The following is a 15,896-nucleotide window of genomic DNA, read 5'->3' on the forward strand; positions in this document are numbered from 1 at the left end:
CTGACTGAGCCACCTAGGTGTACCCCCCTTTTTATTTTAATTGTTAAGTAATCTCTACATCCAGTGTGGGGCTCCACCCACAGCCCCAAGATGAAGAGTCATATGCTTTACCGACTAAGCTGGCAGGTGCCCCTACTTAACAACTCTTCTAACGCTGACTGTGTGGGGCTTTATTCTACACCAAGTGATTTGCCAATTCTCCAGACACCAACTGGGTGTCCTGCAATTAAATTCAATTCTGATATTAACTACGTGGGGTTAGTGCAGGCCCTCCAAGTTCAGGGCTTAGTCCCACAGGATTGCCCCCCAACATCAGACATCAGTCCCAAGTTCCAGGCTGTCACCTATGCTTTGGACCAATTGGCTATAAATTGAGGGTTCCTGCAACACCCTCCTCATGATTGATTGTTTGCTATAACAACTCGCAGAACTTAGGGAAACACTTTACTATGACTGGTTTGTTACAAAAGATGGAAGTCAGGGGCAGCCAAATGGAAGGGATGTATAGGGCAAGGTTTGGGGGAAGGGGTGCAGATCTTCCCTGTTCTCTTTTGGCACATCATACCTTGATGTGTTCACTAACCTGGAAGCTCTCCAAATCTCATGGTTTAGGATTTTTATGGAGGTTCTATTACACAGTCAGATTTGATTAAATCAATGACCATTAGTAATTAACTGTTTTGGCTCCTCTTCCCTCCTGGAAGTGGGGGGATGATGGACCTGAAAATTGCAACCTGCTAATCATGCCTTGATCTTTCTGGAGATTAGCCTTCATCCTAAAATTACCTAGCAATCCCCAACCACCAGTCACCTCATTAGCATACAGACACTCTTATCCTTGTGGCTATTCCAAGGGTCTTAGAAGCTTTGGTGTCAGGAATCAGGGTCAAAGATTAAATATTAGAACAAAAGATGCTCCTAGCACCCTTTCAGTCAGGGAATTACCAGGGTCTTAGGAACTCTGTCAGTAACTTGGTACAGACACCAGCTATGTATTTATTATGCCACATAGTTTTATCGCCCTATATTGGTCAAAGTATTTCCCATGTTGTCTGAAAATAAAGTACCTGTGTCTGGGAAGATGGAAAGTGTGTGCTTTGCTATGTGTGTCTTGAAAAATTTAAGTGCGCTATTATCAATAGTAATTAATAATGTATTAGTTGTAGGTATAACTGTTTTGCTGCACAATGGACACAACACAAAAACACAATAAAAAACAGAACATGTCTGGAATAGAAACGTATTACACCATATAATATTTTATAAAACATTTTACATTAACTCATTTGAAAATATTTGCTGCATCTTTTCAAAGAATCTGTAAGTACTTTCCAAAAGGCACTCCATTCATTGCTTGGGTAGATCTCAGGTTTCCCCTCTCCCAGTATTGGGATTGCATTATTCTGTCTCTTTCCTTATTTAGACATAAATATTAAAGTCTTCTCTCTTCCTCCCAGGGTAAAACTCCCGAACCTCGGGCGCCTGGGTGGCTCAGTGAGTTGGGCCACTGCCTTCGGCTCGGGTCATGATCTCAGGGTCCTGGGATCGAGTCCCGCATCGGGCTCTCTGCTCAGTAGGGAGCCTGCTTCCCTTTCTCTCTCTCTGCCTGCCTCTGTCTACTGTGATCTCTCTCTGTCAAATAAATAAGTAAAATCTTAAAAAAAAAAACCAAAAAACAAAACAAAAAACCTCCCGAACCTCTTAGCTTGTGAATGCTAGCAGAATGGTAGGACTCCAGAGCTGTGATTTTTTTTTTTTTTTTAAAGATTTATTTACTTTAGAGAGAGAGAGAGTACGTGCACTTGAGGGAATAGTGCAGAGGGAGAGCGGGGGAGAGAATCCCAAGCAGATTCCCGGCTGAGCTTGGAGCCCCATGCCGGGCTTGCTCACACCAGCCAGAGATCACGGATGTGAGCCGGAAATCCAGAGTCCCACGCGTTAACCCGATGAGCCACCCAGACGCCCCCGGAGCTGTGATTTTTGAGTTTAAATAATGACGTGGTGCCTGGAAGTCAGTTTGAAGTCCACGTCCTGTTTATCTGGGACCTTATTATTATCATTATTTTTTTTTATGAAACAGACTCATTCATGTCGATTCATTTTATGACTATTACCAAAATAAGACTTAATATTCCTTAGGAGAATGGGCCACACAAGGGCTTGAGGAAGAGAATGTAACACGTTAGCGACATCAGTCGATTAAATATTGGTGCTATGGCCCAAAAAGGACAACCTTAAACTTCTCTTGCCAAGTCAAATTCCAGTTTCTTCCTACTCTTTCTTCTGATTCTTTACTTTCTCTTTGGCTGAAATTAGAAGCAAAGGAGCAGAGAAACGAAGCCAGAGGTTGACCAAGAGGAGGGAAGCCACACAGACAGGTCGTGTCTGCGATTTTATCCTTCGCTTTCACCCAGGGTCTGAGCGCTCCCAGCAGAAACGAGGATCCAGTAGAGGGTAGGGTCAAGACCAGGGTCATGCCGACAAATTTTACAAAGCGGCCTGAGCTGCTGCCGCAGGTACCCACCCCCGAACCCCTCCTCCCGCGGAGGTCAGGGACATCCCCTAGCCGGGCCCAGGTCTCCCCACCCACCTCCCCAGCGGGCTCGCGGCCGGCGCGCGGGCACGGCCTCTGACGGAGTGCGGGAGTGCGCTCCGCCGCCGCGCCGTCCTCTTGCCCGCCGGAAGGAGCGGCGGCGCCAGCGTCCTGCCGCCTGTCCGTCACGCAGCCGCCCACGCCGCCGCCGCTTCCGATTGGTCGCAGTTCCGGGCCAGGCCCCTTGAGGCCCCGCCCCTCGCGGATGGACAGGCCGGGAGGGCGTGGCAGCGGCGGGCGGGTCCGCCCAGCTGTCAGTTACGGGGGCGGCCCGGCCGGCGGGCGGGCGCTCGCAGGCTACTTCGTCGCTCGCTGGCGCGCGCTCCCTCTCACCGCCTGTGGGGAAGTCGGGGCCGCCCGAGCGGCTGCCGCCACCGCCTAGCCCCGACCTCCTCCCCCGTCCCTTCCCGACTCAGTCTCTCCCGCTTGCGCACCCCCGAGTAGTGAGTGGTCCCGCGCAGGGTCCGGAGAGTCACCGCGGCGGCCCGGGTGGTGTTTAAACCATGTTTAGGAGGATTTTGCAGAGGGTAAGAGAGTGAAACCGTCTTTCCGGCAGCACGTGAGCGGGAGAGCCCGAGCCCGGGGCTGCGGGCGCCGCCGCCGAGCTGAGGAGCCGAGGCGGCGGCGCGGGTGCCGCTCCTCAGCGCGGGCTCCTTCCTTCTGTAGGCCCCGCAGCCCGGGAGGTGGTTAGGCCTCGGCCGTCCGCCCCGGGGGCGGGCCGCGGGGGCAGGGAGGGCGGGTGGGGCGGCGGCGGCGGCGGGGCAGGCAGGCCAGACCCCTGGCGGGCGCCGAGTCCCCGGCGGCCCCGCGCACTCAGGCCCGGCGCCGCGCTCCCGAGCGCGGGGCTGTCAGTGAGACGGGCGGCTGGGCGGGAGGGTGTGGTGCCGGCGCGTTCCTTCCAGCTCCGGGAATGGCAGTGCAAATGCAGAGTTAGTGCCTCCAGCCGGGTGGAAAGCGCCCCGTGGGAGATTGCGGGAGGCTTGCTCAGCCTCTCCGCCCTCCCCGCCCACCGCGCCCCCCAACTTTGCACGCACCTGCCACATTCGGCGGCGGTTTTGCTGGGGAATGTGGTGAACCCCGGCCTAGCTCGGGCCCAGTCGTGGTACCTACACTTACTGGCAAAATCAGCTGAGAAGGAAGATATTACTCACTGTTGGAAACTTTTCTTTCCCCCAATTAAAAATGCGTTTCGCCCTCTCAGCCCAGAACCTTTTTTGAGCTCTCCCAGAATAAATTCGCAGTAAGCTTCATCCAGTGATAGACACTTACTCCTTCACTTTCTGCCAGTGTGGGAAAGCAGGCAAAACCTTTAAGATACAGAGACAAGAGCATTGGAAAGCTTTATGTGTATTGTTTAGAAATCAGTTCGTAGGATGATAGAGTATCATTTCCTACAAGAGTTGCTGTACTCAAGGTTTTGTTTTTGAGAGCCACTCCTCCCCCCCTTTTTTAACTGATAGGGTGCAACAAAATGTAAATGATTGGAAAGTTGGGGCTAAACTCGGTTGGTTACTGAGGGAGTAGAATAACTAGTTCAAAGGACAAAAGAAATTAGTGAATTTGTAGTATTAAGCCAAGGAATGTGCCAAAGACAGTTGAGTCATCCACTATATGGGAAGGGAGGGAGTGTTCTTGGCTCCTGCATAGCTTTGTGAAATGTTCAAGTCATGTGAAACTTGGTCATGTATCAGGGGGAGAAATAGTTAACTTGTGTATCCACCACCCTGTATTGACATCTGAGGATTTTTTTTGCAGTGGTTTTGTCAGAGTTTTTTTAAAATCTTGATAAGCCGATGATTTTGGCAATAGCAAGGGCATGCCCTTTACTCTTGCTGTCAGTTCTTGTGTTCAACTGTAAAGACATCTGTGCATGATTTACTCGTTGTACTTGGAGATTTTTCTTCCTTCGGACCTGGAGGAACTGATTACCTCATGCCTGACTGTGTTTTTGTCCTAGTTCCACATCCGAAAATTAGTTTGCCTATGGTTTGCTTTGAAGTTTATAAATAAAATAAAGTGTTTACTGACTTAGGAGTAGCTTCTGGTAGGGGCGCCTGGCTGGCTCAGTTGGGGGAACATGCGACTCTTGATCTTGGGGTCATGATTTTGATCCTCATGTTGGGTGTAGAGATTACTAACAACAACAACAACAAAACAAAAAACAAAACTTTGAAAAAAAAACAGTACCTTCTGGTAGTTACAGATTAATTTTCAGAAATACGGGATGCTTTCCAGTACTCTTGGTTTAATGTTGTTAAGCATTACCATTGTATAAGGACCGCTTTTATATAAAGACTGTGTGTTGGTGCATGCACAACAGTTACAGAAGTTTCAATTAATTGAAATTGCAGAATTGGAATTGTGATTATTGCTGAGATGTGATATGGGGTCATCACAGATGAATAACTGTGATGACAGTTATTGACAACTGACTTTCTTAACCAAGGCACTACTGATGTGTGACTGGATAATTCTTTGTTGTGGGGAGCTGTCCTTTTGCATTCTAAGATGTTCAGCAGCATCCCTCTGGCTTCTACTCACTTCACGCCAGTAGCACCCTCTTCCCCCATCCTTTTCCTCTTTTGTGACAACCAAAATCATCTTCATGCTTTACCGTATGTTTCCTAAGGACAAAATTGCTCCTGATTGAGAACCACTGTGTTAAATGTGTATACTCTTTTACAGGAAAATTTGAATTGTTTCTCACAGTTACTTAACTTTTTTCCCTTTTGTATTTGTGGTGAGTGTCAGTAAACACCAAATGTATGCAAGGGACTGGGAAGCAGTTAATAAGGTGTGGGTCCTCCCTTTAAAACTCATAGCCAGGTAAGGGGAAGTGGACATCTAAAAGTAATTACAGTGCTCTGTAACAGAAGAATGAAGACTGCCCAGAGTGCTGCTCTGTGTGAGGGTGTTGGGACCATCAGGACAAGCTTCTGGTCGGAGGTCATATTCGCAGCTCCAAAGAAGGAAGAGGATGTCGGGCAGAGAGAGCAGCAAATGCCAAGGCATGAAGTCATGAAAGGGGCAGGTAATAGTAGGAAGAATGTGAACAGTTAAGTTTAGGAAGTGAAATGATGTGCAGAGATGAAGCTGCAGGGTAGCTAGAGACTAGATCCTTAGAGGACCTGGAGTCCCTTCAGAGGAGTTCAGCTTTTGGCTTGCAGATGGGTCAGTGTTAAATCTCAGTGTTTAATAGGGGCATTTTGATCAAAGCTTTAAAGAAATCTGGTGATTTGTGTGGGCATTTTGATGAACGCTTTAAAGAAATCTGGTGATTTGTATTACTAGTTTAGAACCCACAATTATATTTATTAAGTCCACAGGTGGTATTTACTAGCAAGTATAACTAGAATCTTTACATTATGTTATATTACATTATGTTAATGTATAAGATAATCTTATTTCTTAGCAGAGGTAGTAAGATACAAAATTAAGATGAAAGTTGCTAATTTATTTGTTTGAAATGGGCTCTGTGCTTTGAAATTATATTGCATTCCTTTAACATTCTGTTTTTAGGTGACCTTTTCCTTTTAACTGTTATTTTCTTCTGAATAGTGTTCTTTAAAAAGCATTTTTGAAAGAAGTTACAGACAGTGTCCTTACAATCACTTGTAACTCAGAATGTTTGAACATCACCAGTAAGGTCCCAGTGGTATTTTACAGAAATTTTACAAATTTTACAGAAAATTTGTTTTTGGTTTTTCTCCTCATCCTTCTCCTCCTTTTCCTCCTCTTCCTCCTTTTTTTCCCATTAGCTTACTAAAGTTGTCTTTCTGAGGCTTGAAAGGGTCTGAATTAGAAAAAAAAACTTAAGGTAGCTCCAGTATGTATGTATTGACTGTTTTGCTTAATGGTCCTTTGAAGAGAACTATGAATTTAAAGTGCTTGATGACCATGGGGCGCCTGGCTGGGCCATCCTGGAGCATGTGACTCTTGATCTGGGGAGGGGGGGGGAAGTTTAGGTTCCAGCCCCACACTGAAAGTGGAGATTACTTAAAAATAAAATCTTTAAAAGAAAGAACAAATACAGTGCTTGATGACCAGAAGAATAGATGATCAGTATTTAGTACTTTAGGCAGTTTATAAACTTTATTGCTATTTCTTTCTTAAAAAATTATTAAAATTAAAAAATTTATTGTGTTTAGATTTCCTTTCACTGGTACATTTTAGCAATGTTATTACATTGCTAAAGAAAAAATGTGTTTAATTATTCTAGAATTGTAGAAATAAAAGGCTTTTTTTTTTTTTTAAAGTGGTCAACAGGTCTTACCTGATTTTAAAAAGGAGGAAGCAAAAACAGATTAACGATTTATCTAAGGCAACACAGTAGATGTCAAAACTGAGACAAGAGCCAGATTTTCCCAGCACAGTCCATTTCTCCTTTTTCTGGCACCTTGTTGCCCTTTCTCCCACTATTGAAATTGATATGGTTAGCACTGTGCTAATCACTGTGGAAGATATGGGGAAAATATGAGACCTAACTTCTTCCTAAGGATATAATTAAGTCCCAAAGAAAATGGTAAAGAAAATGAAGCCGGTAGTACGACAGAGGAGGAAAGATCAGAACCAGCCTGTGTGAGCAGGGAGTCTTCTAGGAGAAAATGAACATGAGATGGGGTTTTGAAGAATGTGTGTGTTTAAGAGATGTCCTAGAAAGTTTCTTTTTAGGAAGGACTAACAGTATAAGCAAAGATGTGGAGATGGGAACAAGTTCATTCTTCCTGCCCTCCCTCCTTCCTTTGCATATAGCCTTTTAATAAACATATTTATAACACTTGGTATATGCTAGAAACTGGGGATACAGCAATGAATAAGATACAGTCCTTGCTGTCAGGTAGCTTAAACAAAGTAACTTTTAGAGATAAGAGATATGTTTAGAGCAGAAAGAAATTGAGAAGGACATTTACAAAGATAATGTGGCACCCCATTGTGGAGATTCTTGATTGTCTAGCTCAGCCCTGTTCAATGCAAATGTGAGTTACATACATAATTTAAAGGCTCTCTCAAATAAATAAATAAATAAATAAATCTTTAAAAACAGTAAAACAGGGGGCACCTGGGTGGCTCAGTCTGTCAGGCAGCCAACTCTTGGTTTCTGCTCAGATCATGATCTCAGGATCTTGGGATCCAGCCCTACATTGGGCTCTGTGCTCAGCAGGGAGTCTGCTTGTGATTCTCCCTTTTCTCCCCCACCTCATGGCTCACAAGCTCTCTCTCTCTCAAATAAATAAAGTTTCTAGTAGCTACATTTAAAGTAAAAAGAGGTGAAAGTAATTTTTAAAATATGTATTTTTTGACACAATACATCTAAAATATTCAACATGTAATCAATATAAAAATTATTAATCAGATATCTTAAATTCCTTTTTTTTTTGATTAAGTCTTTGAAATCTGGTGTATGTTTTACATGAGCAGCATGTCTCAATTTGGACTAACCATATTTCAACTCTTCTACAGTCCCATGTCGCTAATGGCTGTTGTATTGGATGGTGCAGGTCTAGTTGAATTCATACATAACTTTTAACTTTTTATTTGGAACTAGTTTGAAACTTGTAAAAAGTTGGAAAAATAAAATAATAGAAGGGACAGTTCTCACTTTTCTCTTCTCTTGCTCTCCGTATGTGTCATTTTTTCCCCCCTTGATTCATTTGAAGATCAGTTATTGTCTTTTATATCTGAATACTTCAGTGAAGAATAGGTATTCATTTACATAAGCACAGTATAGTGGTCAACTTGATAAATTTATATTCGTTCAGTTACTATCTATAATTCTAGTTTTGTCAGTTGATCTGATAATGTCCTTTGTAGCATTTCCCCTCCACCAGTTTAGGGTCTAGTTAGGATTAAGTATTATATTTAGTTGTTAAAAGTTGTTATTTAGTTGTTTAGTAGTCCATCCTTCCTTCCTTCCTTCTTTTTTTTTTTTAAGATTTTATTTATTTATTTGACAGAGATAGACACAGCAAGAGAGGGAACACAAGCAAGGAGAGTGGGAGCTGGAGAAGCAGGCTTCCTGCTGAGCAGGGAGCCTGATATGGGGTTCAGTCCCAGGACCCTAAGATCATGGCCTGAGCCGAAGGTGGACGCCCAATGACTGAGCCACCCAGGTGCCCATAGCCGCTTTTCATCACAACATGTTTTTGTATTTATGAAGAGTACAGATCCCCTCCTACTTTTTTTTTTTTTTCTACACTGTTTTTCATATTATGTTTACCTGATATTTTGTTGTGATTAGATTGAGATTATGCATTCTGGGTCAGAATGTTGCCTAGAAGATGTGTGAGTCTCAGGTTATCACATCTGGAGGCCCATGATGTCTTTCAGTCCTTCATAGGTGCTGTTAGTTTTGATTATCTTGTCAAAGGTCAAGGTGTAGCCCAACTTTTTGACTGTATAATATTATTTTTTTCTTCTTTTTGCAGTTAATAGACATTTACTTATAAGACCATGCAAATATCTTGTTCCTTATAAAAAATTTCCCCTAAATTTTGTATCCATTGTTCATTCTTGCCTGATCTATCTTAATGACTGCAAAATGATCATTTTCCCACTTCGGCATTCCCTTCACCTTTACCAGTTTGGTCATTGGCTTTCCTGTTCTTGCTTCCCTCTTTCCCTCCATCTCTCCCTTTCCTCTTTCTGACCTTCCTTTTTTCTTTCCTATTGGCATGGACTCATAATTTCAGTTTTTAAAAATGGTTTATAACTCATCACTGTACTTAATTATTTTGGTGGTCAAACTGTCAGATTTGAATAGTGGGAGCCCCTTTTGTGTGGCCCCTGTGTCTTTGACATGGTTCTATGTATTTTTTTTTTCTTTTCTTTCTTTCTTTTTTTTTTTTTTTAGCTTTCCTTCCTTTCTGGCCTACTAGGGCATTTTAAGCTCATTGATTACTTTTTCCCAGCCCTGAAACTGGCCATTTCTCTGAGGAGCCCCATTTCTTTTAGAGGGGAATGGTATTAGAAACCCAGGTCTGGGGGTGGCTTTCCTTCTCATTTATTTCAGCAGATAAATTTGACATTTTGAACTTTATTCTGTAGGCATTAGGAAATCAATAAGGTTTTATTAAGCAGTGAAATATATTTCGTATGCAGGAGAAGCAGAATTTTTCTCTACTTTCTTTGGGTGTCTGACTGGGCCTAAGAATTAAACTGACATAAGGCAGATTAACAGGAGAAAAGGGTACAAATTTTATGAAATTTTTACATGTACATGGGCAGCTTCACAAGAGAATGAGGACCCCAATAAGTGACAGAACAGGTATTTATACCTTTTAGACAAAGAAACAATGCATTTGTGAAGAATTAACAAGACAGAGGGGTTTGGGTTAGGGGTAGTATATAGTGAAGAAGTAGCCAAGAAGATAAGGGTTAGTTTAATAAGGTTTGTTTATACAGATTTCTCAGCCCCAAGTTCTCTGTCTCTGGTGATGAGAATGTCTTTTCTCCTTCTGGTACAGTGAGGGTGTCTTTGACATGAGAGTTTTATCTCCTGCTTTGAGGAAGAAAAGAGGGTCAGAGTGTTCTTGTGTACCTGCTGTTTAGTGCCTTTAATTAAAGATAATTAGTATGCCAAAGTGGCATATTTTGGGGTGACATCCTGGTTTTCTTCAGGCACAAAGTAGGAGTTAATAATGTTTACTGAATGAGTATTGGAAGGAATGTTTTAGGAAGGTTAATTTGTCAGTGCTGCATGTGATATATTAAAACCATAGGGGAGTCTAGGCAGAGATCGGATAGGAGAGATTTTAATATTTTAGTCACTAAGAAATTATGATTTGCATTAGAGTGATGACAATGTGAGCAGAAAAAAGGGTGATGAATAGGGAAGAAGACCTTTTTTTTTTTTTTTTTTTAAAGATTTATTTATTTGAGAGAGAGTGTGCATGTGCGCAAGCAGGGGGAAGGACAGAGGGAGAGGAAGAGAAATCCTCAAGCCGACTCCATTCTGAGTCTGGAGCCTGACTACATTCTGAGCTCAGAGCCTGAAGTGGGGTTCAATCTCATGACCCTGAGATTGTGACGTGAGCCCAGATCAAGAGTTGGACACCTAACTGACTGAGCTACCCAGATGCTCTGGGAAGACCTTTTGAACATGTCTATTCTTCAGATGTCTAGTGTGGGCCTACTGTGTTCTGTGGACACACTGATGAGTAAAAGAGACATGAACCACTGTGGAGCTTAGTGAAAGAGGAACTGTTCAAAGAATCCCATAGCTTTTTTGTCACATGGATGGGTCTTAGGAAGGAAAAGCACAGGGAGCCCCAAGAGCATACAGCAAGAGGTCCCTGATCCAAACTGAGATGTTAGGGAAGGCTTCCCAGATTGGTTACATGTTTAAGTTTGATGCAGTTACTACTAATTTATTAAACAAAATTTAACAAGTGGAATTATTTTCTCTCCGTGTAGATTTATTTTTAGTGTGTTAAGAATAGAGATTGAGATCTCAGAGAACCAGGGCTAGAACTGAGTTTTCTCTTCTTATCCTGGTGGTCTTTTGCTTGTGCTAAAGAGACAGTTTAATTCATGGTTAACAGGCTGAACTCTGGGGCCAGACTGCCTGGTGTGATATTTGTATCCCATTTACCAGCTGAGTAGCTTTGGGCAAGTTACTTGGTTTCTCTGTGTCTCATTAAAATGATCATAATAATAGTATCTGTCTCATAGGACTGTTGTAAGGACTAACTGAATTAATATACGTAAAGGACTTTGACAGTATCTGGCACATAGCTCTCTGTAAATGTTAGCTGATGCTAATGTTGGATTATTATTATTATTATTATATACTCCAAATTTCTTCAAGGAATACGTTTCTTATTCCAACTCCCTTTTAAAATATTTATTTATTTATATTAAAGATTTTATTTATTTATTTGACAGAGAGCTATGAGAGCACAAGTAGGCAGAGCTTCAGGCAGAGGGAGAGGGAGAAGCAAGACTCCCTGCTGAGCAGGGAGCCCTATGTGGCTCTATCCCAGGACCCTGGGATCATGACCTGAGCCAAAGGCAGACACTTAACAACTGAGCCACCCAGGCGCCCATCACTCCCTTTTTTTAAAATTGTGTGGATATGGGTGTGTAGACATTCATCATACTATTAGGCATTAATTCTGTGCTAATTACTTTGCTGGTTTGGGAATTAAAAACTCTTGAGTTTTAATGGGAGAAACAGATACTTAAATAATTACAAAGTAATGTGGTAAGTGTTGATAGATACACAGAAGAAGAATTTGTGAGGACAAGAGAAAAAGTAACAAATCCTGTAAGGAAGGGTTGGAGAAGAAGGAAGGGGGAGGACAAGGAATGGAAATTGTTGAAGGCCTTGCAGAGGCTAAAAATGATAGGCAAAGAGGAGGAAGGGAGAGAAGCCATCTTTAGAGAAAGGGACCAAGCAAATGCAAGAGCATGAAACAGCCTAGCACAGCATTACGGGAGTTATGAGTTTATCTGCAAGTGGATGGGGGTCGCTGTAAGAGGTAAGACTGGAAAGGGTTTTGGACTTTATACTAATGACAATAAGGAGCCATGGAAAGTTTTTAAATGATCAAATTTGTAATAAGGAAAACCCTCTGAAAGTATTTTTCCTAGGTAATCTTTATATAAAGTAAATTGGGTAAATCACTTATCTGTCTAAAATATGTTGGTAACTAATTAGTGCCCATCGGAGGTGTCTAAACTCTTTACCTTGGCACACAAGGCCATAATGCTCTGGTTCTTTTATACAATTTCAGGCTCATATCCACGTACCTCTGCACATGTTCTTGACCTTGCCATTCTCAGTAATTGTGTTTCTCATAACTTACCCTGTTATTTCATCCCTTCATACCTCTGTAGAAGTTTTTTATTCTGCTCAGGCTGTCCTACCATTACTTGTAGACACTGATCATTTCAAGTGACACTGGGAGTTATTTGCTTACTTTTTTTTTCTTCTTCTTCTCCCCAAACATCCCATACTAATTAGAACAGGCTTTTGGTATTAGGCCATCATTTAAGCCTTGGGATCCTCCACTCCTGAGGGTAAGATCTTGTACAAAATTTCAAGCTGAGACCCAGTTGCTTTATCTGTAAATTGAGGATATTATATACCTCACAGTGTTGAAGGATTAAATGAAATTAAATGAAATAATGTTCATGAAGTACGCACCACAGTATCCAGCATTCAAGAAACATGTATTATATAGGAGGTATCCCACTTTAGATATCTAGAAAATTTTTGTAATTTGTTTACTTGACTATTTCCTACTTGACTTGAGCTCCTTTAGGGTAGGGATTTTGTTTTCTTTTTCAGTGTATAGGATCTAACTTAATGTTTGATGCTTGGTGTTTTTTCAGTAATATATGTTGACTGCTTGTTGGCAATGTAGAAGAGGATGGCTCCATTAGGTGAGCGACTGGCTAGAAAGTAATGACTTTTTAGTTCTAAAATTGTTCATATTTGAATCATTTGGAATTCTTAAAAAAAAAAAAAAAGATTCCCAAGTCCCTCCATTTTATTGGAATTTCTGGATCTCTAGTTTTCAGTTCAGGAGATGATGAAAGCTTGAATTTAGACAGTGGCTTTGGGGACAGAGAAAGAATGATTTTCAAGAAAATTTAAGAAAATAAAATTGATAGGGCTTATTGATTGTGAGTAGTTTGGGTACGTGAGAGGATAGTGGAATGGACTGAGATACTGAATAAAGGAAGAAGAGCAGATTTGGGGAGGAAGGTGAATGTGAACTAGAGGTGTGGCCATCCCAGTGGAGATGTTCACAGGGAGGGTGAAAATATAGGCCCAGCACTCTGGAGACAAGTGGAAGCAAGTATTAGATATGTATAAATACATATCTTGAAGAGAAGTCAAATAAATACTGAGAAGTGTCCACTGAATGGAACAGTTGAGTCGTACTTAGTTCAATTTCAGGAAGGTCATAAAGATAAATTGGGAAGTAAGGAAGTAGAATCCAGGAGCACAGATTACTTTCTGAGGAATATGGAGTAGAGGAAGCAGAAACTAAATATTAAATGCGTGAATGAAATTTGCCATCCTTGGACAATATTCTAACAAATGATTTTTGTTTTCAAGGATTATAAACTTCCTTAACTCAGTTTAAGTTGAAAGGGGGATTTATTGGAAAGTTTCAAAGTGATCCATGAAGAAGAATTGCTATGCAGTTAATCCTTATGAAAATGGTGTCCGGGATAGAGGCACTTTTTCTCTTTGTCTTACTCTTTCATGGACCACTGGCATCTTATCTGTCTCTCTCTGTGTCCAACCTCCTTGTTTCTGTTTACTCAGTGGGTTCAAGACCCCAGATGGACTTCTGACTGCTCAATTCTATGTACTTCTTTGTGTAGTTGGCTGGCCCAGTGTCTCAGTTTCCAAACCCAAGAGAAGACTTCAGAATGTCCTCTGCATCTTTTTTCATTGGGTCATGCATAGTTCTCTGGCTGGTCAGAGGTGTTCATTGATGGTTTAGTCAACTGAGGTTGGAAGTGGAGTGTGGTCATATAATACTTAAGACTATTCCTTCTAGGAGTTGTGGTACTATGAAACAGACGATTTGCACATGATTCTTCTAGAAATGAGCTTTACCATGGTTCTGAAGTAGTGATAATAGTTATCTGATTAAGTTCATTTGGCTCTAGGAATAAAGGATCCATCAGGTTAGCTCAAAAATAGCATAATAGTCGTTATAAGGATGCATTTGGCAATAAGAAAGATGGAATTTCATGAAAATTCAAAATCAAACATTTAATATGGGGCTGAGCCTCTCAGACGTTTTTACAAGGCTTTGAAGGCTCCGAGGTAGGACTTTCATGACAGGGCTTTATAGATTTTCAATGTACAGTTGAGCTGTTAAAGTACTCAGTGACTCTTGGGGTGCCTGGGTGGCTCAGTGAGTTAAGCCTCTGCCTTCGGCTCAGGTCATGATCCCAGGGCCCTGGGATTGAGCCCCGCATCGGGCTCTCTGCTCAGCAGGGAGCCTGCTTCCTCCTCTCGCTCTGCCTGCCTTTCTGCCTACTGGTGATCTCTGTCTGTCAAATAAATAAAATATTAAAAAAAAAAAAGTACTCAGTGACTCTTAATGTATCTGTGTCCTCTGTGTCTATATACTTTTGTTTCCGCTCTTGGCTCATTTTCTCACCCTCTAGTGTAGTTTTTTTTCTTCGTGACTTCTGCATACTCAGAGTCTATGGTCTTTTCAAACTTTGGTTTGGTTATAGCTTTGGTTTGCTGCCATCTTTCATGTACTCTGACTTTACCTCATGACTACAATGTTTATCTGTTTAGTGCCAGTTTGTGTGGCTAATTAATAATTTCTCTTTATAGTTTGCCATTCAAAGGCCTAAGCATGGAATTCAGCAGTGTTTGTTCTTGGCTTTGGGCTCTTTCTTTCTTTCTTTCCTTTTTTTTTCTTTTTTCTTTTTTTTTTTTTTGCCACTGGGCCATGTTATGGGCTGCTAGCTAGCTTGTGAATATCTGCTGTTTGGTTCAGGTGATCACATCTTTGGTCAATTGGCAACAGACACGGAATCATATAATCTGGCTACCTTGGACTATGTTCTCAACATGGGCTATGGTAGGATAGCTTGCTTTAGGATGGAAGCACAGCTATCACCTGCATTATGATTGATTGACATATTGAATACAAGAACATGAATAATTTAGTTGCATTGGCATCTGTTTAAGTGTTGCATAGACTATTGCAGTAGTTGAAATTTAGAACCACCCTTTTCCCCCTCATTTCAGTCTCTAATATCAGAGACTATGGCTAAGTGTTACATAACTGTGCTAATATAAAAGTTTTTAGAGTCTCAGTGATACTTTATTTGGACTTTAAGTAATATTTGGAAAATGTTTTAAGAATTTCTGTCTTTATGTGCTATGCCAGAATACATTGTTGTGTGGGGTGAATTAAGTGGGAAATCATACTGAGTTAGATATCTGATAAGGAAGTATGAATTTATTTTGTTCTGTGAGACATTTATTTTTTGACATAACCTCCTATCTCTGCAGCTTTTACATATTTTAAGCAATAATATAATTTTAAAAAATATTTGAAAATAACATGTTTCTGGTTATGAAAATAAACCATGTACATCATAGAAATTTGAGTAGATCAGAAAAGGAAAATCGAGAAGAAGCACAGGGCTGTAGTATAGTGGATGGTTTAACATTAAGAGCACAAGCTTTGAAGTCAGATCGAGGCCCAGCTTTGTGCATTACATTTGTAATCTTAGCTAACAACTTATTTAGCTTCTTTAACTGTATTTTTCCCCGTTGGCTACATGGGAGCAATCCCTTTGACTTTATTCA

General features: G+C 41.5%; 1 protein-coding gene across 1 annotated transcript in view; it reads left to right on the forward strand.

The window, feature by feature from the left end:
* Nucleotides 1-3,067: 3,067 nt before the first annotated feature.
* The window catches only part of LOC111142206 (early endosome antigen 1), a 115,359-nt gene continuing 102,530 nt past the window's right edge, over nucleotides 3,068-15,896 (forward strand). The window contains exon 1 of the mRNA XM_022495233.1: nucleotides 3,068-3,120. Within this exon, the coding sequence (XP_022350941.1) occupies nucleotides 3,097-3,120 (24 nt within the window). The 5' untranslated portion in view covers nucleotides 3,068-3,096. The remainder of the gene's footprint in view (nucleotides 3,121-15,896) is intronic.

This window comes from Enhydra lutris, unplaced genomic scaffold, assembly GCF_002288905.1.
Source record: "Enhydra lutris kenyoni isolate GAN:26980312 unplaced genomic scaffold, ASM228890v2 scaffoldscaffold7, whole genome shotgun sequence".
Taxonomy (NCBI): domain Eukaryota; kingdom Metazoa; phylum Chordata; class Mammalia; order Carnivora; family Mustelidae; genus Enhydra; species Enhydra lutris.